Source organism: Seriola lalandi, unplaced genomic scaffold, assembly GCF_002814215.2.
Source record: "Seriola lalandi dorsalis isolate HSWRI2012SDOR001 ecotype SW California unplaced genomic scaffold, Sedor1 jcf7180002054795, whole genome shotgun sequence".
Taxonomy (NCBI): domain Eukaryota; kingdom Metazoa; phylum Chordata; class Actinopteri; order Carangiformes; family Carangidae; genus Seriola; species Seriola lalandi.
In genome coordinates, this window is record NW_019525348.1 from 5,408,724 (window position 1) to 5,431,295 (window position 22,572).

A 22,572-nucleotide genomic window follows, 5' to 3' on the forward strand; every position below is an offset into this window, starting at 1 on the left:
TAACAACTCAACATACTAATTAGCACTGGATCTTGCATCAAAGGTGTGTTTCGTGAATGTGAGAAGAAATCAGAAATACAATAAAATAACTAAACTTTTCAGATAGGCCTGACTACTAACACGTCCTATAATCAGTTTAACCATTAACTGGTGTGTTTTTCCCGTGTGACGCAAATGCATCATATTGACACAAACATTCAAATCATAAACACATGGATTTTACTGGCATGGGTTTATTGATTAGCAACTCAGAATATGATTTGAAGTCACATAAATGTCATAAAATGTTTAATGTTTGGGCAAGTCTCTTTTCATTTCCATAAGAGGATATGATATTTGGCGAGTAATTAAATTGACAAAAACCTAAGACATCTACCTGCACTTTATTCTTGTAGAATATCACCAGGCTGCATTCAAAGTCACTGCTATTTAAACAAAACAAAAAAATAAGATGTTTTGTTTGGAGTACAGGTTATCAATTCTTAATACAACCCAGCGGGTAGTCTGTCTAGTGCATTGAGGAAGTGAGGACAGGCCCCAGGTGTGGTAATTAGGTGTGAAGTGCTTTGCATTGATGTTCACGCGAACGCCTTCATGTGTAGGCACACTTCTTTTTCAAAGAAGGAGAAACAGGCCAGGAGAACTGGCTGTTAGATGTGTTCTGTCTGATTTTGATTAACAATGGCTTCAGTGAGAGTAGCGGTCCGAGTTCGCCCGCTGAACAAAAGGTAGGTAGTATGACTGCTTTTATTTTTTTTCAAGTTTTCAAAAGAAACACGTAATTTTGATGGTGACGTTCACGTTCCCACAGAGAAAAGCAGCTATCCTCGAGGGTGATAATTCGTGTGAACGGCAGCACTACATCTATTCACAAGGTATTTTATTACTAAAATAAAAATGCACTACACTGCAGATCATGAAGTTTTTATCAAGAGCTAGATTTTATATTATTTATAATATTGTAATTCCAGCCTTCACCTGTTCGAGGGGAGGAGCTGAAGAACAGAGGGAAAACCTTTTCTTTTGACTTCTCATATGATTCAACTGACAGAGGAAGCCCTATATTTGCATCCCAGGAGAGGGTATTCGACTTCTTCCGGTTTTCGTTTTATCCTCAGAGTCCAGTGTGTTTTATACAGTGTTTTTTTTTTTTGTTTGTTTTTTTACCTGATATTTATACCAACCCTTTCCTCTGCTGATTTAGATTTTTCATGACTTGGGGTCTGATGTACTGAAAGCTGCATTTGATGGTTTCAATGCCTGTATGTTTGCCTATGGCCAGACAGGCTCAGGAAAGTCTTACACCATGATGGGTGACACAGTAAGTAAGGCCTTGTCAGATTTCTCGGCACTGTATGGTTAAAGTGCAATTTTTAATTTATCCTCTAGGGTAGCTGTACTATAAACATAGTTAGATTACTTCTAACTTGAATGTCAAGCGTGCCCTGTAAATGCGCCCCTCTATCATGCATTATCATGCAGGATATTAAAATATTCCCAACATTGTCAAGCTTGCATTGCAGAATACCCCAGTAGTGCTAACCCAGTGTGCGCATAGCACAAGCTACAGACCACATTAGAAACTGACTGATGGCAGCCTCATCAGAGGTCCCTCCCCTTCTCTTCATTTATCTCCATGTTTCTCCCAACTAATCAGAAAATGTGATGAGGGCAGCAACCCAAAGCTTTTTTTTCCTCACCTTGCACAGCAATGGAAATTTCACATTACCAATGAGGTTTCTGCTTGTGTACCAGGAGACTTGTGCAAGGTCATCAGCAGAGCTTCTGTCAACATCCCTGATAATTATATATGCCTCTTAATGCTTACTATCTGTTACTTTGTAATTAAAACAAGAGGGCATGCAGCTCAGAGTGGAATTGCTTTTATGCTTCAGTAACTCCATATCAGATGAGCTGTTGTTTGTGTTGTTCAGCAGTCTTTCCATGTGCTGAATTGTGGTCACAGCGTAGCATAGGCACTCAAATTAAGAGAACATAATGAGCGGAAAATGAAATTGTCATTTAAAAGTACACTATGTGTATCATTCTGTAATAAGAGTTCTAAATACGCCATTTTCTCCTTTTGATGCATTAGGAAGATAAAGGTTTAATCCCACGCATCTGTGAAGGCTTGTTCTGGGAGATATCTCAAAGAAGTAAGAGTGATGCTGTGTCATTCCGTACAGAGGTCAGGTAAGGAAGCAGCTTACATACAGTGATACTTCTTTTCATCTTAAGTCAGGAAAAAAGTCCTGCAGACTGTTAGTTTTGTTGTTCTGTTTTTGCCTAACTGTAATTTAGTCCTTTTTAAAACCAGAAAAAGAAAAAATGAAGGCTTTATTTCTATAATCAAATAATAATAATTGAAGTCCAAAATGGTATCTAGTCACATCAATATCCATTTCATGTCTCAGCTCTGCTCTTAGATGATTATGTTCGGAGATAAAATTGAGGATTTTCAGCCTGTCAAGCTACTGTGAAACCATTATTCAGCCATTTGGTATAATCTGTGCTGCTGGCACATTATTTGGGTTTAATTCAACTCTAGAATTGGGTTTTTATTTGACAAGGGCTGCCAGGCTTTGCTATAGAAATGTTGAATATCTTGAAAATGAGTGAGCAATAGCTTTTGACAAATTTGTATTGGAATTATTGGAATTGCAATGTGACTTACACATTCCAAATAAATTTTACATGTGTTTATCATTACTGAAATTAAAGTATTATTGTCAGTGTTACAAGAAACACCTTTTACTTGCAAACAACATGAAAAACACAAAAATTCAGTTTTTTGTTCAAGTAGATGGTAAATATGGTAATTATTAAAAATGCATTAAAATTCCTTATGCACACAACATAGATTATAGTTTCATACAGTATGGTTTCCTTTATTATTTCATCAGTTAAATCCTCCTGGGCTTCCAAGTTGATGTTAAGGTGGTAGCTTTTATAATGATTTTGATCAATTAAAAATAAAACTGATAGGAATATTTGTAGGGAATGTGTATGTAAAATTCTTGGTATTAAACTGTTTGTGTAGTGTTTTTTATATATATATATATATATATATATCTGGTGCTGTGCCATCTGGTGCTGTGCCATATATATATATATATATATACATATACATATACACACACACACACACACACACACACACACACACACACACACTCTCACACACACACACAGTTCTACTGTGTGTGTGTGTGTAGAACAATATGGTTCATCGCCTACTGTCAGGTTTTTCTGTCATGTCTTAAGGTCATGGTTTCCACTGCTTCCAGGAATAAGGACTTTAGTTTGTGCTAGTTGTGTGGGTAGCTTTCTTGAAGCATTTCATCGCCACATTGTAAAACATCATCATACATTTTGTATTCTGTAATGAGGTTATGATAGTTGGATATCATATGTAACTGGCTTAATAATCCTCCCTATTTTGTTAGTGTAATTATGATCGTTATGCCTCTAGTCATTTAGAAACCATCTAATATTGTAACCTGTTTGAGTTCTCACCTCTGTTGCCAGAAAACAACCTGCATGGCTACATCCACAGGATATGGTCCCTGCCATTTCATTACTGTCATGCTCTTGTAAAGCCTAATTGCTCCATGCCTTGCATTACCTTTGAATCAGACACTCAAACTAGTCCTTTTGCTTTTTGCACACACACCCACCACTGTACAATTGAAGTTCTCTGCCAAAACCTTTACATGTTTGTTGATTCATTGTCACTGCAAGCAGAACAATGCAAGCACAAGAATTTGGCTGTAAACCTGCTGTGCATCTCTTTTCACAGTGAATAGCAACTTGTTTTGTTGTCATCTGGTGCTGTGCCATTCACATATCAACACTGAAACCCTTCATTAATTTGTGCCTTTGTAGTCTTGGTGCAATCTTGGATCAGATTCTATATTTCTATTTCTGTCTTGGTGCCAGCTATTTAGAGATCTATAATGAACGTGTGCAGGACCTTCTGAACAAGAGAACTACAGCTACAGATGGTGGATGCTTGAGAGTGAGAGAGCACCCCAGAGACGGGCCCTATGTTGAGAGTAAGCTTCTTCTTTTCTTTTTTTTTTAAATATGAAATGTGTTCATATGAAATGTTGTGCTATATGAAAATCTAACATAGAAAACTACCACTTATGTGTAGATCTGTCCAAGCACTTGATATATAACCACAGAGACATGGAGGACCTGATTATTCTCGGCAATGCCAACCGCACCACAGCCAGCACGGGCATGAATGACTTAAGCAGCCGCTCCCACGCCATCTTAACCATCAGCTTCACACAGGTGAAATGCAGTGCTAAGAAGTTGTCCTTGCTGCCATGTCTCATGTTGTCAGTTTGAATTGGAGTAAATATTCTTTCAAAGTGTCCCTGAAAACTCTTTGGGTGTTAGTAAAGGCCATTCCTCAAGAGCTTTAATTAGCCCTGTGTATCCGTTTTGTGGAGTGGTAATTTTTAACACGTCTTTTCATCTTCAAAGGCTTTTTCATTTTTTCCATCTTAAGTAGCACTTTTTGTCGTCATATTGCCTAAGTATTCCTCTGTGATGTTACCTCTTTTGAACTAAACGAGGATTTCTCAGTAATGTTTTTTTTTTTTTTTTATGCCACAGGCGTGGTTTGATGCAGAGTTGCCACGTGAGACGCTGAGTAAGATCCACCTGGTAGACCTGGCAGGCAGCGAGAGGGCTGATGCCACACGCACCACAGGCACCAGGCTGAAGGAAGGTGCCAACATCAACAAATCCCTGGTCACCCTGGGCAGTGTGATCTCAGCTTTGGGTAAATGACAGTTACAGATACTGACAGAAGATGACACCATATCTTTATCTAGTTATGTGATAGCTCAATAATAGATGGAAATATGACTGTATTCTATGTGGGGATGGTGATTTTGTTTATCTTGTAGTTTATTTCAAAAATAGACACTGTATGGGTGTTATTTTTCTAGTTTGTCTGTTTTACAGCACTTACATTTTTATTACAGATTTTGCAATTTGATGTTTGGTTCTATTCCAAATTGGTTTTGGGTCATTTGAAGGAAAAAAAAAAAAATCAGATAAAATTATGGCTGGAATTAATCTCACTGTTGGATTTTTTTCTTTAGGTACTTAGCAAACTCAAGGCCTTAGTGCAAATTAATGATATTTGATAAGCACTAATATTGGTTTGTGACCCTTTTTCTGTCAAAATGGGTCTACAGAGCTTTAGGATGAAATATTTCATATCTTACGCGGCACCCCCCATCCCCATCCCCATCCCCAATCTGCTCCCTGCCTGGGTGCTGCACTGTGGCTGCCCACTGCTCCTGTGTGTGTGTGCTCACTGCTCACAGATGGGTTAAATGCAGAGGTCAAATTTCCTGTGTGTGTGGGGGGAAAAAATAAAAATAACTAACAAAGAAAAAATGAACTTTTCTTTCCGTGTGACCTCCCAGCTGACCTTGGTGTAGGAGGACAGTCAACAAATAAGAAGAAGCAGATCTTCATTCCTTACAGAGACTCTGTGCTGACATGGCTACTAAAAGACAGCCTGGGTGGAAACTCTATGACTACAATGATAGCGAGTATGTACTGTAAAGACAGTTCAGGCTGTTTCCAGAGAACGTTTGTTGCCTCTTTATTCCTGCTTCCTTGAAAATGTTTTTTTTTTTTTTTTTTTTTAAAAATGAAGATAATGTTAACCACATAACCCTTCATTGTTTTTCATATAATATTCCACTACTTGTCGTGAACCTGGGTATATTTCTTCCTGACAATCTCGCATGGCAGCTGTTTCTCCTGCTGATGTGAATTACGGGGAGACCCTGAGCACTTTGCGCTATGCCAGCCGAGCTAAGAACATAGTGAACTCTCCCACCGTGAATGAAGATGGAAGTGTGAAGGTTGTCAGAGAGCTGCAGGCAGAGGTTACCAGGCTCCGAAGGCTACTAGAAGAAACCAGTCAGGTCCTGCATACATTCAAGCTCACATAAAAGGCCATCAAGGATGCTACAATATATATGTTGACAGTCTTTTATCCAAAGGTTATATCGTAGGTTGGGCTGTCTTTTCAATACTACTCCAGGTCTCCCGTGGGGAGCTGCCTTCCTCTGTGAAAGTAGAGGAGGAGTTGCATCACAATGAGGAAAAGGTGAGTCATCCTCTGTCAAACAGAACAGGTGTTTTGATGTTCTTCTTTGTAAATAATACACCTGTTACTTCTGCGATTCCCCTCAGGTTCTCGCACTGACCAAGAAGTGGACCAGCAAATGGGGTGAGATAGAGTATTCTGCAGGTACAACAAATCTTTATAACCCTTTTTAAACTTAGTATAATCGGACACTGCCTTACACAAAAAAACACACCACTGCACATTGAAAGAGCAATCACACTTCTTCGTCTGAATAATTGTGATGTCTTTCTTGCTTTCTGTTTGTCTCTCTGACTTGCATGTGCTCCAGCCTGTGGTGTCATCCAGCAACCTCCACAATACTTTTAGCCAGGAGCAATAGGAGTTTGATCTGCCAGTTTGTAAAAACCAACTATTCTTACAATACATTGATGAAAAGCCCAAGTGAGCTTTTGTGTAAATATCCTGGAGCCAATTTAACATTGATTGGTTTGGCTCACAGAGGCCTGGTACTGTATGTTTGTACTGATTCTTGGACATGAGCTAGAGGATAACAAGACTGTAACTGGAGAGAAGTGTTTGAACTGCCCGGTTCCACTGATCCAGCTTGTTGTAGTTCTTTAATTTAATCAGATAATATTATAAAGATTCATAGTATAACCCTGTGGTTTAACTCTTATGTTCAGGGTTGGATAAACATTTCATAATAGTGTGTGGTGGCTTTAGTTAGTTATAGTTACAGTCTTTGGAGCTTTGTTGTTTCTAGACAAGACAATAGTTTGTGAGGTGCTTTTTTCCCCTTATGTTTGTGTTGCCTACCTTGTTTTCTGTGCCACAAGTATCAATTTAGTAAGGAATTTGTGTTTCATTTTCAAGTCCAACATCCACAGTTGTATTTGAATAATGATGCAAAAATATGCAACTTGAAGCTCGGTACAGAAGGACAAGTAAAATAGAAGGCCACTGAGTACACAGACTGTGGAGGCTTCATTAATTTTAACACTAACAATCAACAAAACGGCAAGCTCCCAGCAGCAGTTTTGGCATATGTTGCTGCTTGCAGTATAGACATCCTACCAGCTGGTGTCACTGCAAGTCTTGTGAACAGCCACAGCTGCTTCATGGACTGGAAATGGTAATGAGTAGTAGAGTCGACCTGGCATTTAATTTTTAATTTTCCATCTATTCAGATTTAAATGGCATCCAAAAGCAGTGTTCTTGTCTTGACTGTGAAGTTATTGTGTTACAGTATTTGGGGAGTGTGACAAAGAGAGACAGAACAGATATGCCTCCTCCTCCAACCCAATATGGTTTCTCTGAGGCTGGGACAGGGTGGCAGCATCCCTACAAGACCCCAAGCTGCAACAGAAAAATGCCAGAGTTTTCCAGCACCGAGTTTACACCGAACACTTTTTCTCTGTTGAATTTGTGCCCAACCTCCCAAATAACACCAAATGTCATCTGTTTGGGACTCATCGTGTTCAGCCAAGTAGCCTGTTGCATTATGCATTGAACTGTGAAGCGTGCCAGTCATGAAGAGCATGGAGTTGACTTTTTGTCTCCATTATACATGCTAGCAGTACATTTCCTACATCAGTGTTAAACTGTTGTGTTGATGTGGCCTTTGAAAGATGTCTCTTAATAGGTTTGTGTTTTGACCTTGTACCAGATTACCAGCGTTAGTTGTCAGATTGGTTTTGTGAAGCTATAAGTTTAAGACATTGTGTAGGAATTTTAAATACACTATACATGAAAGTTTGTTATATGTGCTTGTTGGGTAATTAACATTCTGCTCTGTATGATGGTTAGCAGGTGACATTTACTGGCTTGACGGCCCTTTATTCATGACAGTGTATTGGAACTCATTACCAGCTGTCACTGCTCCTAATTAAGAGGTCTTGATTATTGACATATGGCACTTTCGTTTCTGACTGTCCGGCATATTAATTAGAGTTACTGTATTGTAAATCTGTTTGCGTGTCCAGGCGGTGATGACTTTATGCTCAGCAGCAACATCGTCCATCTCCGCTGGCAGAGCTGACAAATATGCCTTATTTAGACCTGTGCCCATCCATGTAAATGCACCTGTTATGATGCATGATTCAATTTGACACCTAGGCTAAAAGGCCACCATACTGGTGACCAGCAGGCACACTGATGTTGCCGGAACTGAAGTGTTTGATGAATGACTTTATGGATTTGACATTTGTCTTCCTGTGCATTTGCATTCTGCCTGGGTGAAAAATGATAAGTGGGATTCCTGCATGGAATGGTGCACAGACATTAGAGGTGGTGTCTTTACTCAGTTCAGTACAGAGAAGCACAACGCATTCTGCACATGTACTTGACATACAAAAGCCTGATCAATTGGAGCCGTTTATTTAAAGTAGTTTTTTTTTTTTTTTTTTTTTAAACAAATGGCCTGCAACATGTTTTGTTTAAAAGGAATGGTGCTGATAAAATCTAGCCTCCACCTTAAGTGTTCGTTACACTCACTGCGTGTTCTCCGTCTCTAGCACTTGCTTTTTTTTCCTATTTTTTTTTTTTAAATCGAGAGCAGTCTTCTCTAACGCTTCAAGTCTCATATATTTTGTGTTTAATTCAGTGGATTCTGTTGCTCAGAGCTAGATGAAATTTTCTGCTCGGGCTGTAAGGAGAGAAGTACGGAGACGAGCTGACCAAGAGCGGTGTAAACAGAATTTTGAATTCTGTATTCAAAGCAGATTTAGAATGCAAAGTTATTCATCGTCAGCTTCCCAGATTGGTTACAGGGCATGTGGGGAAGAGAAAGTAATTAATATAAGATGGATTCCAGAGCAGCCTCTTACCAGACGGAGACGGCAACAGATTGAGAGAACAAAAAAGGCAGGAAGAGGGTAAAGTGAAATGTTGTTCTACTGCAGGGGTGTGTGTGTATATGCATGTGTGTGTGTTTTTATATATAATATGATAAAAACGAAATAATATACATAGTTAATGTCTCACACACACAGATTTGTGAGTAGTTTTATTTCACGAGTTGCATTCTGCTCCCCGAGCCACCCTCTCAGGTCCCCATGTAACACAGCGTGGTGGGAGGAACCTCCATTTGACTAAGTTAAAATGAACCACAGTGTTTCTTTGATCCTGGTAGTCTTTGTATTTCCCCAAACATGCTACAATCAGCACAAAGGCACAATTTAAGCTCTGAATGCTCTGAGCCTTGTTCTGTTTAATGTCAATTTACCTCATACTGTCAGCAGTTATACATCATAGTCATTATACCATTTAATTTGACATATTCTTGCCTTTGATTCTTCACATGCCAGAATCTAAGTTTTGGCTCCAAAACTTGAACTTTCTTTGCTCAATTTAATTCACAAAAATGAAAAATGATTCTAAGGTGTTTGAAACACATGGTGAGCACATGTGTTATAGGTATCATTTGTGCACATCTAGGACTAAAATCTTCTTGCTTAGGCCCTAAAAATAACGGTGCCGGTAGGAGTGTTTGGTCCAGTTGATTTTCACATTCTTTAAATAAATGACACAAATAATAAGAATATGTGAAATTGCACCATACATATCGAACCTGTGCAAAATGACAACCATTAATTGACACGAGTTGCAATGGGACACGTAGCAGGAGAAGAGCTCCACAAGTGCTTTCATCAGGTTGAATCCCTCTCTAGCTTTCAACCACAAGTTGCATCCTGTTGCTGATTTGCTGGAGTGCATATGAAGCTAATTACACAACATGTTCATATTACAACCAGAAGAACAACCTTCTGGTTGAAACCTGTTTTTACATGTAGCTCAAGCGCAAGTAACAAAGTGGAGGGTAAAAAGCAGAAACGACTGTTAATAAGATGCCAGTTCTTTTCTTCACTGGAATATGACGAATCACTTCAAACAAAAGGCATCATACCATTTTGAAAACTGGCCATGTAATTGCCTTTTGTCTTTTATGCATTATTCTTTCAACTTTTATAAAGAGCAGTAATCTGTGATATAAATACAGCTTTCAAGGAAATGAACCTTGAGCGATTCATATGCAGAAGTTTTTCTCTTGTTCTGGATTCAGTACCTGCGTATCCATTTGGTTGGCAGGTTGCTCGACTTGACAAGGCTGATTGGCAGTCGGGAAAGAGTCATTGATTGGCCTAGTAATGCAGTATTTTGAAACCAAGTCGGGAACCTGAACTGTCAAAGCACTGAGGAAAAATCCATTAAAAATTCTGGCCAACCACAGATGATGGCTTTTAATGGAAGCCTAAATGCTGCCTGAGCCTGGCTGCTGGTCTAGGCCACAGTTAATTACAGTATGTTCACCAGCTGCCTCAATCTGAAAGCAAACTTCTTTTTGTCCTCATGACACACACACACACACACACACACACACACACACACACACACACACACACACACACACACACACACACACTCCCTGACTGACGGGGTGTGGTGAAGAGCAAGTTTCTCTGGGATGTGTGTGAATGTGGGGAGAAAATAAGAGGATCTCATCTGTTCCTGGTGTCTGAGGAAAGTGACACAGTGCATTAATCTGCCAGGCTGCTCCTCACCTCTAATGAAGTCTGTGAAAAATCCCTTTTAATTAAGTACAGGGGCTGGGGTCGATACCTCTCCTTCTTCATTAGAAAAAGGATTTCTCCTATCTCACAATGAGTGAGGTGGTGCTGGTGGTGGACACATCTCTCACTTCACAGTCCCAATCTATACGAAAGAGGGCAGGAGGAGGTTGAAAGAGAGGGGAACTAGTTTATGCAGCGTGCTGGTTCTGAATCCTCCATATGTGAGATTTTCTGCTCTGCCTCTTGGGGAGGTACTTAAGATAATCCATGGCAATGTGAGGCATTAGTCCACCAGCTTAACAGGAAGAATACTTCTGATAGGACCACTCATACTTGGGTAGGCTCTGGGTTATTGAACCGCAGCCATTGCCCTGGGAGGAAAAGGTTACTGGCCTTAAACAGAGTTAAGTTTCCCCGTATGGCTTTAATTCAGTATGTCTTTTGAACCTCGCAGGTCATCCAAGGCTAAGTGTTTAATTTCTTGCTGAATAATTGGCAAATGCTCAACAAACTCATTCTGTCTGCAGCTCGTCTGGCCTTTTTTCTTTCTTTTTTTTTTTTTTTAAGCTTGACTCTTTCCCTTTTTAGTTAAGTTAGAAATGAAATAAAACTAAAATGACATTTTATACAAAGTTAAATGAACATCGGCCCTTGACAGACACACATGATGTAAGGCAGTGTGACTCTTGCTTTAAATTTCCTCAGCAACAATTGTTGGAGGCAGTGAAGCGGTATATGGAGCAGATCAGAGGTTTAAGTGTAGCCGACCTGTGCTTTAGAAATGGCTTTCAGGGATTAAATCAATTTCTCTACCTCTTATCGCTTTTCTGTGGAGAGCTGCTGTAACACCATTAAATACATATTTAGCAGAGATTTCTGGACAAGCACAAAGTTTGTTTGTTTTTTTACTTTTGAGTGATCTAACTGTAATGTGTCACTACAGTGCAGTAATAATCAATAGCTTAAGTGTGAAATAGACAGTTTGTGTGCTAAGATTTGGCATTTATGTAAACAAAAAAACTGAAAACCTATGAAATGGTCTTTTAATGATTCATTTCACCACATTTATTGACTTTCCTCACTATTTATGGGAAACAAAATGCCCTGTTCCTTTACGTTTAAGCTGTAGCATGCTGTCCACTTAATGTGTGTGTGTATAAGGAGCCAGGAATTCACTGTCGTTTGACCTTCAACGCAATACTTCTTTCAGACACATTCTAGATGACATCGAGCTAGCTGAAGTTTGTTGCTGTTGAAGTTGGCATACTTTACAAGCTCGGGAGTATTTTAATAGCAACATACAGTGTTGATAGCTATGTATCAATAAAGGCAATGGTGCGTGGTATACAACCCACCTGTGTGTGGGTGGTGGCACTGCGTCTGTTTCGCTCGCTGAACACAATGTACAGTTTGACTCTCACCACGATAATCTGAATGATTTATGGTGTCTCTCTTGCCGTTAGCCACTCTACTGCTTCATGGTGACACATGGTTGGAACGCCGCTATTCTGCGTGGCCTTCAGGCAAGGAAGAGCAGTCATAAAGAATTCAGTTTTCTGCTGGTTGCCATTAAATGTCTGTCAGCATTTTTATTTTTTATTGTGTGCCATTCCAGCTACAGGCTATTGAGAGATTTTTTTTTTTTTTTTTTTTAACCCCTTCCCTCTATATTCTCTTGTCTCCTATAGGAGGAGACTGTGGCTCTGAGGAAGGAGGGGAGTGGCGTGGTCCTGGACTGCCAGTTACCTCATCTGATTGGCATTGAGAAAGATCTACTCAGCACTGGCATCATCCTCTATTATTTGAAAGTAAATACAGCATTTGAACTTGATATATTTCACACATTAGTCGATTTTTTTTTTTTTCTCCCAGAAATCATTACCAGCCTAGGTCCGCTGCCTCTGTCAATTACTCTGATTGTCAAACAACACCTTGCATATTGTATTATGACCTTTGAATCTCTTCTGTAGGAGGGGAGAACCCTGATTGGGAGTGACAAAGTATCATACAGCCAGGATATCGGTGAGTCAAGGTTACTACAGTGTATTCCCAGCTGCTGTGTTGTCAACCAAACTGAAAATAAACAATTTCTTTGTGTGCCTTCATATTTAATTGCATTGTAGTGCATCATGGGCCTGGTCTCCTCGGCGAACATTGTGTGCTCGAGAACCATGCTGGGACCGTGACTCTGATCCCTCAGGATGGTGCACTGTGTTCAGTCAATGGCTCTGTGGTCACTGGTCCTTGCCAGCTGAATCAGGGTAAGAATTTGTGCAAAGAGAATATGCTTGTGAGGTTCCTTAATGAACGGGCGGGAGAGAGCAAGTAAAATCTGTAATGATGAAGAAGGATGAGGATTTGTCTCTCAGATTCACAATTATTTTGCTAGTGGGAGGCAATAACACTTCCATCCGTTTTGAATGCCGTTATAGGAGATCACTGCGTCACATCTGCAAATGAAATCCACTTTATGTCCCTGGTTCCCCAATGGCAGCGCACTCAGGACATGAGTGGATTGTGAACACAGCTCTCCACAGGGCAGATGCCATTTCTCTTACTAAACATTTTGAAGGGCGAGAGGCTCTGGACAAAGCTCCAGACAAAGCCCCAGGCCCTCCATTTAATTGGCAGATGGAGTTGATAGGGCCGACAGGTTTGAAGTGGGCCAGATCATTAACCTTTCAAAGGACAGAGCCAAGCCGAGCTGAAACTCCTGCCCCCCTGAGTCGACCCTGCTTGCCGGGGCTGGGAGCTTTCACTGCCTCCTCATCCACGCTGCTTTGCTTTTCCAGAGATAAAAACTGCACACAGAGCCAGGCAGCGCAGGGCTGGGCAACGCTAGTCTCTTTTCTAACCATTTCAATTTATCCAATATCCCCTTCAGAAACGGCTGCATCTGAAGCTATTTTCTTGAACAAATGATAGTAATTTTCAGTCCAAAAGCAGCTGGAATCCATCACAGACTGCCCTCTCAGGTGCTTTGTCACTCGTCAGAAGTCATTAGTAGCAGCAAGATTAGTATTTGCTGTGCTGAGAGAGGAGGTGGAGAATGGAGAGAAACCACGAGAAAATCTGTGGATATGGCAATATGAGCATGAGTGTGATATAAACTCCAATATCACTTCAGTTCTATAGCCTTACAAGACTTCAGAAGATTCCTTGGACCATTTTCTCTGGTAAACCATCCTTCTGGCCCAGGTCACTGCCAATCACATTGAGGTTTGTGTTCCTCCTCTACTTCAGTAGAGGAATGTTGGAGAACTTTTGTGCTATTTGTCAAGTTTCCCCAAGTTCCCTGCAATCCCACGATGAGGGGAAGATTCCCATGGTCAGACTATTTTGCTCTTCACCTTTTCATACATTATAGATACTGTGCCACACCCACAAAGCCTTCCTGGCAGACTTTCAGCACCATTACTGTCACTTCAAAAACGCATCACATTTTGCCTCTGCCAGTCTTTCTCACAGTGTAATGCATAATTCAGTGGTTGCTGTAGCATTTATACCAAATGGCAAAGTTGAAGCTGGTAAGTAAGTTAGTGGTTTGCATCTTTTTTTCATGGTTTACGTCTTCGGTTTGCTCTAGGTACCACCATACAGCTTGGAAGAGGAGCCATACTGAGGTTTAACCACCCAACTGAAGCTGCCCAGCTGAGAGTGAAACGCCAGGTACAGACGGTGCCACCACTACAGACGAGCCTTATTGTGTTCTTACACTGTTGTGCTGTTTTTGTGAAGCTGAGGGAGCGTCTTTCAGAGAAGACACTGCCTCGACTGCATTTTCAGCTGGTAATTTTGTAAAAACAGCAGCATCACACATTTTTTCCATAACCACCAGCTGTAATACCTGCTTCCTTCAGCAAACATTGCTCATGTTGAACTCTCATTCAAATTTCACTCCACATCAAAAAACTCCACAAACCGTAACGGTGTGATCCATGCAGATTCATTCTGATGAGAGTAAGAACTTCTGCCCGCCCCTCAGCTGCTACTGCTCGTTTTTGCCTGTTGAGCATGAAACTCTGATTAACTGGCTCACAAAAAAGCGGCACACTAGCACAAGGAGACTGTTTTCAACCTTGGGGAAGCTGTCTGCCGTCTCTGAGAGGCCAGGTGTAGCTTTCAAAACTGTCTGCTTTTCGTCCATCTTGTAACAGATCCCTCTTGGCTTTCATTAACTTACATGTGTTTTTAAAGAGGCATTGTGTGAGTGCACCCTTTCTCCTAAAGACACCACAGCCTGTTTCTCTCTCCAATAATGTTCAGGTTTAAGTACTCTTAAAGTTTGAGTTATGTAAGCCTGAGTGTGTGTTAGGGAAAAAAAAACCCCTGAAGTCTTTATGTTCTGGGAAGAATTAAGTCATTTTAAAATGCGTAAATATTGCCTGAAAATGTCAAATATATGAAGTAGAAAATGGCAAGTTTACTGCACTTTTTACATATATTTCCTTTTCCTGTCGTATCCACCCATATCTACAGAGATATGCATTTATTAGTCAGTAAATTCATACAGAGGCTCCCTCAACAATGAACTGTCTGAGGCTATAAAAAGTGATCCCCCCCTTGGACATGTTTTATTGTTTTAAAATATCAAATCACAGATATTTGATTTTTTGACGGATCATGTCAAAAATGTTTAAGCTGAAGTTGCAATGTAAGCTAAATGTGTGTTGCATATATATCTGTTAGCTGTAACTGCTGCTTTGTGAGTTTCATAGCAACAGTTTCCTAATTTCCTACAAGAGTACAAAGTACGGTATGGTTGATAATAAAGAATGCAAAATCTTGGACAGCTGTAAATATGCATAGAGCAAGACAGAATGGTATGTGAGTAGACTCTGTGAACTCTGTGAGAGAGCTACAGGCTTCTGTTCCTGAGATGTTAAACACTGCATACAAATACTGTTCAGGGCGCGTCACTAGTCAGTTATATGGTAGAGGGAAAGTTGCTGTTGAAGAAATTCATAAACACATATTCAGATCAAATGTAATGTTTTAAAAACTCTCTTAATGAAGTGACTATACTGAGTTAACTGGTTTCTCAGAACAAACATTGATAACGACAGTCTACTGCTATAATGCTCTCTCTTTTAAAATTAAGTTCTGGTCTTGGATACATTTTCAGGAAAATAAATTGTTATGCATATTTATTGTAGCATGTGAAAGAAAAAGACTATAAAGCCTGCAACCTAAATTAAATCCCGTTTAAGCATTTATTTCTGTGCGTCATAACATTTTATGTAGTAAAATGGATTCACACACCAATGTATAAACATAGCTGTACTTCTGGTTTTTGACAGGTTTCTGCTCTTTGCATTATTGAAAAGTGCACATTATTACAGCCAAGTAAAGTACAGACATTCAAGCCCTGCTGTGGCTCTAGGAAGAGTCTTTGCCATTCATTTTTAACATAGATTCCAAATGAGATGGTCTCAGGAGTTACAAATCCGCTCAGTCTGAATATGAGCTAGCACACCCAGAGTACAGTGTGTAACTGTTTTGTAAAAACTGGATTTTAAAATGGTCTATTTCAACAGAAGCACATTGTATTACAATTCTCTCTTAGTTACCGAGTGAAAATGTGGAAAGAACGGTGCTAAAGATAAACTGTAAAAACTACATGGAACCACAAAAATGGACCATGTTGTACATCACAGCTGCTTTCTTGCCAGCCTATGTATATATGACCCTTTCATTTTAGGAATGTATAATAGTTTTATGCTGCTTATCCCCATTTTTTAAAAATAATAATCACTTATAATGTAATGTGATTATTCCAGAGAGATTTTGACTAATTTTTAAAATGTTGTCAAAATCTTTCACAAAACAGTGTCGAGAATACTGAAGACATACAGTATAAACTATAATTAAACCATTGTATAATTGCAAATGTTCCATAGGCAGCTGTCACTCATTTCCTACACTGTTGCACAGATTTTCATTTCACAGTGCTGTCTCATTCTGTTGTCTGCAGAGCAGGCTGTCGTCTGCCTTCAGCTTGTCCTTGACTGACATGTCCAAATCTGCAGAGAATCTGTCCGAGGTGATGCTGCAGAATCCAGGGTGAGACTTACGCAGACACGTGTGCACTCTGTGACCCAAGCACGACTGAACCTACTCCACCTCAATCTCCACAATATGCCTGCTTACTGAGCAGCATTCATTGGACACGTAGACCAAATCAAAGCCATAAATCATGGCAGCATTTCTGGGAGGAGAGGTGGGAACATGCAAAAAGCCATTCTGAAGTGCTTCATGCTGAGCCAGTGAAAATCAACAGCAGGCATTTCTCCTACAGCTGAGGGCATGTCCCAAATCGGCCCCTGGTTCAGAAGGTAGTGAACTGCCCCGTGTTCCATTTCCAAAAACACTGCAGTGCACCTGAAGTTCTGCTCCCCAGAAAATTCCCACAATGCACTGATTTAAAGAGAGGCAGTGTAGTGTATATTAAATTGTTTTATAGTAAATGTGCATTATAATGAAGATTACAACTGTGCCTGTTGAGTGCATCTCACAGTTGAAAGCTCTGTAAAAGTGAACTTTGAATTGAGGTTATTTTGTCACACAGCAGGTGTATACAAAAATGTTGAGGTTCAAACCCTCAAGGATGCAAATTCAAAGTTCTGCGCTGAGAAAGACCTTCAGTCACAGCATGTAGACACTGCTGCAGCTGATTAATATAATGGCTAAATTTAATTTATGTAAGTTGGTTTAGGTTTTAGGTCAGTTTGAACCACTGTACAACACTGATGATAAATGGACTGAAAACAAAACAGACTGCAGCGGTTTCTCCTGGATTATCTAATTTTTCTATAAAAATGTGCCATCGGTATAATTTAAAAGACACTGTGCACTATAGCCTACCAGACTCTGAGGGACATTATGCTAATGTCACATCTTTATACCCTGCCACTGCCTTGGAACCGTGTGACAGGTCGTTGATCTGTCAGTGTCCCAGTGTTCTTTGAATTAGTGTCCAAAATCCAATTCACGTTCTAGTGATTCACCACCTACTGAAGTAGTCGTGAGCAATTTGAGACAAACCCATGTTCGCTCATGATATGAAAACCCTGATGTTTTATAGCATGAGGAGCTGTCTGACATGTAATTTCCCTCACAGTGCTGTAGTGCCAAAAAGCAATGCTTTGGCTCAGATGGTTCATACTGCTTTCAGTCTGACACCTGCAACCCCGGTGCTGTGTAGATATAAAAGGGTGAATACAGGTGTTTGGGTAAATAGAGGATTGCTACTATTAGTCAACTACACAGCTAACAGCTGAAAGTGATCTTACAGAGTAGCTGGAAGATGAAGAAGAGGTGGACAGAGACTGAGCTTCTGTAGGCGTTAATGACAGATCAGCAGCAGGACTGTCAACAGTTCCTTCACAGTACAGAAAACCGATGGGTGACAAACTGAAGGACCAACTTAAAGTGTCTTTAGTGAGGTGTTGGGCCACCATGTGCTGCCAGAAAGGTTTCACTGCTCCTTGGCCAGACCTCTCCCATCAGTATATAAATGTTTCTTCACAGGATAAAGTTGATCACTCAGAGGGAAGGGTCACTGCAAATCGATACAAAGTTGTTCTAAGGGAACAAGTGAACCCAAACCATGAGAGCCTAACAGCCACCGGATCCTCTCCACTGTAGTGGTGAAGCATTCAGGCCTGTACTGTTCTCTTGGGTTTTCGCCACAAATGCAGTCACCCACTTGTGGAAAATATGGTGGATGACAACTCATCTGACCGTATCACTTTTTTCCACGTCTCTGTAGAACAGTGCCTATGGGTTTTGCACCACTGTACTCTCAAACGTGCATCCATCTTTGTAATGAGGGGTTTATGCACTGCAACCTTACTATAATATCCCTCTTTATGTAATCGTCGACATACTGTTCTTGCTGATGCAGCTTGATCACGTCCTGCATTGACATTCTCAGCCCCCTGAGGAGGGGCTGATGTTGATGGCTGTTTTTCCTTACCTATCACAATAATGCACGAGCATCACGCTCATCAAATGTGCGCTGTCGACCATAATTTTGGCCCCATTTTCTGACGTGTTTCTCACAGATCTAAATGTCACTTTATTCACAGTTTCTATTGAAACAGTAGCCAGTAGAGCAGTCTTTGGCCCAGGTCAGTCAGTATGCCTGTTGGGTGATCTGATCAACTCTAAGCATGTCAGTTCACACCTGGCATTAGCATGTGTCTCAAGTGACCGCTTGTGATCGGATCTCACTTCCCACTCTATATGCAGATAGTCACAGCCTTTTGGACCCCACAGTACGTCATTTGTGTTTGCAAAGACGAAATGCATTGTTGTTTTTAGCAAGTTCAACTATGACAGATTGATCTGTTATCAATGTGTTTGAGTGAGAGAGAGAGAGTGTATAGTAAGAAAGAAAATCATCATTTTGTGGTCTGTGTGGCAAGTGGCCACAAATAAATCAATGCATAGGAAACACTGAAGTAGTAAATATTTTTGATTCATAATGAAACTGTAGCAGGATTAATTAGACTGATGTCAGTAGGCGGTCCTTCAGTGTGGCCCGCGACACGTTTGTGTACACACACAAGAGTGTGGCCATATTCGACCCAGACCACCTCCAACTGAGGTCTGAGCCATCGGGCCTTTGTGTCCTCAATGCATCTGTAGTACATTCACACCTGTACAAGCTGTCCACTTGTGATCCGATTACCCAAAATGCATGTTAATGCCAGGTATTAACAGGCCACCTCGATACAAGATCAGAATCCACTGGGCCTGCTCAGCATTTTTATACCTGCCACAGAGCGTGATTGGATGTTAATTGCTGACTTATACCATGCAGTGCCTCTGTGTGGAAGCATCTGCTTTTGTTATGTTTCTCCTCCTTTATTCAGGTTTTTCCTTTTTTAATTTGTCACCTGTCTGCATAATACACAGTCAAATACAGCGGCACAGTACATTGCAAAATACACTTTATTTGATTCCTCTGTGGGTCTAAATTCTAACTCAACATGCATCATAAAATACTAAATGTGCATTCAGCTGATACTTGTGTTTTTTTTTTTTTTTTGGTTTGTTTTTTGACCTCTTCTTACCTCGCACCAGCATCTGTTGAGGAACTCAAGGCAGTGGGGTGGGGGGGGGGTCACATCTGTTGCTTAGATATGTATTCCATCCTTGTTCAGCTTGTTGTTCACATAGCAAGTACTCCCTCACAGCAAGGACAGATTAATCTTAAAATTTCCCAATCATCTTAAAAATAACTCTCAGTAGTAAATACAAGCACATAATTTGAATTCTAACAGTGGCTGTGGATATCTGCTCAGCTCTGGGAGCGACACAAGATATCAATGAGCTGACCTTCAGTTGCTTGAGGGGATGCTCCATAGCAACAAAAGCAACCTGCCCATTATCAGCTACATCAGTCGGATCAAAACATTTCTCACTTGAGAGTTCTGACAGGAAGAGGCTAACTGCATTATCAAAAGGCTGACCTGCTCTTAGGGCATGGGATCCCTTAACAATTTTTATATTTATCCAGATCTTTGATTCAATTTGTGTGGATGTGATGTTCAATTGCATTTGTTTCAACTGAATGCAGATTTTCTCACCTGGCCTTGCCTCTGAACATAACGTTGATACAATGTAATGTAATAACATTAAAGTTCATATTCAAAGAGAGCTTTTAAATATGGGGTGGATGTTTTACTCAGTCATGATGTACCATGCAGAATTTCACTGGTCAATTCTCCCATGAATTTGATTGGTTTATGGTAAAGACATATAGGAAAATATTAAATAATTAGCATCAATCACTGAGCTTTTAGTTTGGAAACTTCCAAGATGGATACTCCGAGCAAGAAATGACTTTCTCTGCTATGGCTGAGTCCCATGCTGTTGTATTGCGTATTATTTCATGACTGTCCACAAGACCTAGTTTTTTACCTTTAACTAAAAGGTAGCCCACTGTGTGTGAGTCATTCTATAGACAGTATGTTAAAATGCAGCTCTTTCAAACCCAGCAAGTTTGAAACTCCGGAGCAGGTCAGCTGGTGTTTGATCCGTGCTGCTTTTAATTGCCACCCTCAGCTCTGAAAGTGCCTCATCTGACGTCCCATGTCTGGCCAGAAGGCCAAGTGGTAACTATACTATTTACCTCCTCCGACCACCAAAAGGCTGTTATTAGGAGCTTATGTCTCCTGAAATAGTGTTTTTACACTGCTTAACATCCATCACTCTAGGAGCTCCCATGACGCCTCCTACCACAAGTTTTAGTGCCGTTACAAAGATCTTACTTAGAAACTTATCTAGCTCTGAAGGATTTTTGTGTCACTTTACTTTAAGCTGTTCTTTCTACTCATCATTCCAGGTGTCTCTTTAGAATGTCAAGAAGTTTCTTAAAACAGCCACAAAATGAATTGGAATTGTTTGAAAGTACGGAAGGATGTGATAAAGGGTGTGTATGAAAGGAGCTCTATCATTTTTATGGCATATCTCATAAGTTCTGTACAATCTGTGGATATGTGTGTGTGTGATGTGATGACTAGGAGGATGGAAGAGAAGCTCAACCAGCAGGAGGTGGCATGGCATCAGGTCCAAGAAAGCCTGAACAGACGCAACTGGGACATCAAAAGACTTCCAGAGGAAAGCAGTGGGGCTCCCCATCAACAGAGAGCAGAGGAGAAGACGAAGGGGGCAGAGATGGAAGAGACTGGTAATGGGTACGTGAGAGGGAGGCGAACTGTGCTCTCTGTGGTGATGTATATGAATCCTTTGTTTGTGTACCAGTTTTGTTCAGTCATTCTGCAGCAAGAACACTGTAAACCTCTGCATGTGAGTAATGTGTGCCACAGAAAAACATGGTATTAAGAAAATTTGGTCAGCTTCTTAGATTGGGAATCCCAGATCAGTGATTCTCCATTTACTCATGCGAGGAGACAAACATTGCCGAGTCCTCTCCACTGATCTTCAGGATCTGCAAAAATCCTTTTAAGCGTCACAAGGACCTGCACTGTGTCCCTCTTGTTGATGATGTTAATGCTTTAGTGCTCCCGCTTTCCCCCCTCGTCAACCTGCTGCAACGCACAAAGCTCAGCCAAAGCCGCTGTTTACTGTCAGAAATCATTCTGAGCTGTATATTTGGTTTCGGCTCCCCCCTCCAGAGTGCCGAGTATTGTATGTAAATCCTCAAATCAACATGCACAGATTCTATTTAATTTCACAGCTAGTAGAGTGGCTCTAATCTCATCCAGCCATTTGGGCTGTTTGCTTTTCAAATCTAATGGATGGATTTGTGAAGGGGGGGCTGGGGGTTATTGCAGTCTTGCCTTTTGGCTGAAAACTGTTTGAAGTCTCCAGTGTCACACCACAGCAAATAATTAAATTTGCTTTTGAAAACAAAGAGCCTGGCAGTATGCATAAGCATATAACCATAGCTGTATTGTGCAAACCCCTCCTCGTATCGAGACGCAATTTTTCTTTTCTGATATATTATGAAATGTATTATTATTTCTTGTGTCTTCGCTGTGTCCTTTTTGCAGTCTGATGGATATGCTGGCTGCAGACACAGTGGAGTCCGCAGCGCCAAGCAGCTGTCTCACTTCTGCCACATCAGAGAGGCTCATGACTACAGTATGTATGCATGTTTTTTACAGTGACTACAATAAATCACTCTTGATTTAAAAATATCACAAATAAGGATTTAATCAATGAGCTATGGGTATAGTTAAGTATAAAGATTTAATTGTTTTTAAGAGATTGAAGCTAAAAAGCCAAAACACAGCATGCATATAGTGAGACTTTGCGCTACAGTTTTTCTTGGAGACACAATGCAACTGAAGCATTAATGGCGTTTGTCTTTGCAAACCAGAGCAAATGTCAGTACCTACCCCC

At 40.5% G+C, this 22,572-nt stretch overlaps 1 protein-coding gene across 1 annotated transcript in view; it reads left to right on the forward strand.

Annotated features, from left to right (window-relative positions):
- Positions 1 to 649: 649 nt before the first annotated feature.
- The window catches only part of kif16bb (kinesin family member 16Bb), a 25,107-nt gene continuing 3,184 nt past the window's right edge, over positions 650 to 22,572 (forward strand). The window contains exons 1-20 of the mRNA XM_023425797.2: positions 650 to 728; positions 812 to 875; positions 972 to 1,082; positions 1,205 to 1,321; positions 2,096 to 2,193; positions 3,940 to 4,055; positions 4,157 to 4,299; positions 4,627 to 4,795; positions 5,451 to 5,579; positions 5,785 to 5,960; positions 6,080 to 6,145; positions 6,232 to 6,289; positions 11,401 to 11,426; positions 12,384 to 12,503; positions 12,666 to 12,717; positions 12,819 to 12,956; positions 14,282 to 14,364; positions 16,670 to 16,758; positions 21,228 to 21,401; positions 22,221 to 22,311. Of these exons, the coding sequence (XP_023281565.2) occupies positions 682 to 728; positions 812 to 875; positions 972 to 1,082; positions 1,205 to 1,321; positions 2,096 to 2,193; positions 3,940 to 4,055; positions 4,157 to 4,299; positions 4,627 to 4,795; positions 5,451 to 5,579; positions 5,785 to 5,960; positions 6,080 to 6,145; positions 6,232 to 6,289; positions 11,401 to 11,426; positions 12,384 to 12,503; positions 12,666 to 12,717; positions 12,819 to 12,956; positions 14,282 to 14,364; positions 16,670 to 16,758; positions 21,228 to 21,401; positions 22,221 to 22,311 (2,067 nt within the window). The 5' untranslated portion in view covers positions 650 to 681. The remainder of the gene's footprint in view (positions 729 to 811; positions 876 to 971; positions 1,083 to 1,204; positions 1,322 to 2,095; positions 2,194 to 3,939; positions 4,056 to 4,156; positions 4,300 to 4,626; positions 4,796 to 5,450; positions 5,580 to 5,784; positions 5,961 to 6,079; positions 6,146 to 6,231; positions 6,290 to 11,400; positions 11,427 to 12,383; positions 12,504 to 12,665; positions 12,718 to 12,818; positions 12,957 to 14,281; positions 14,365 to 16,669; positions 16,759 to 21,227; positions 21,402 to 22,220; positions 22,312 to 22,572) is intronic.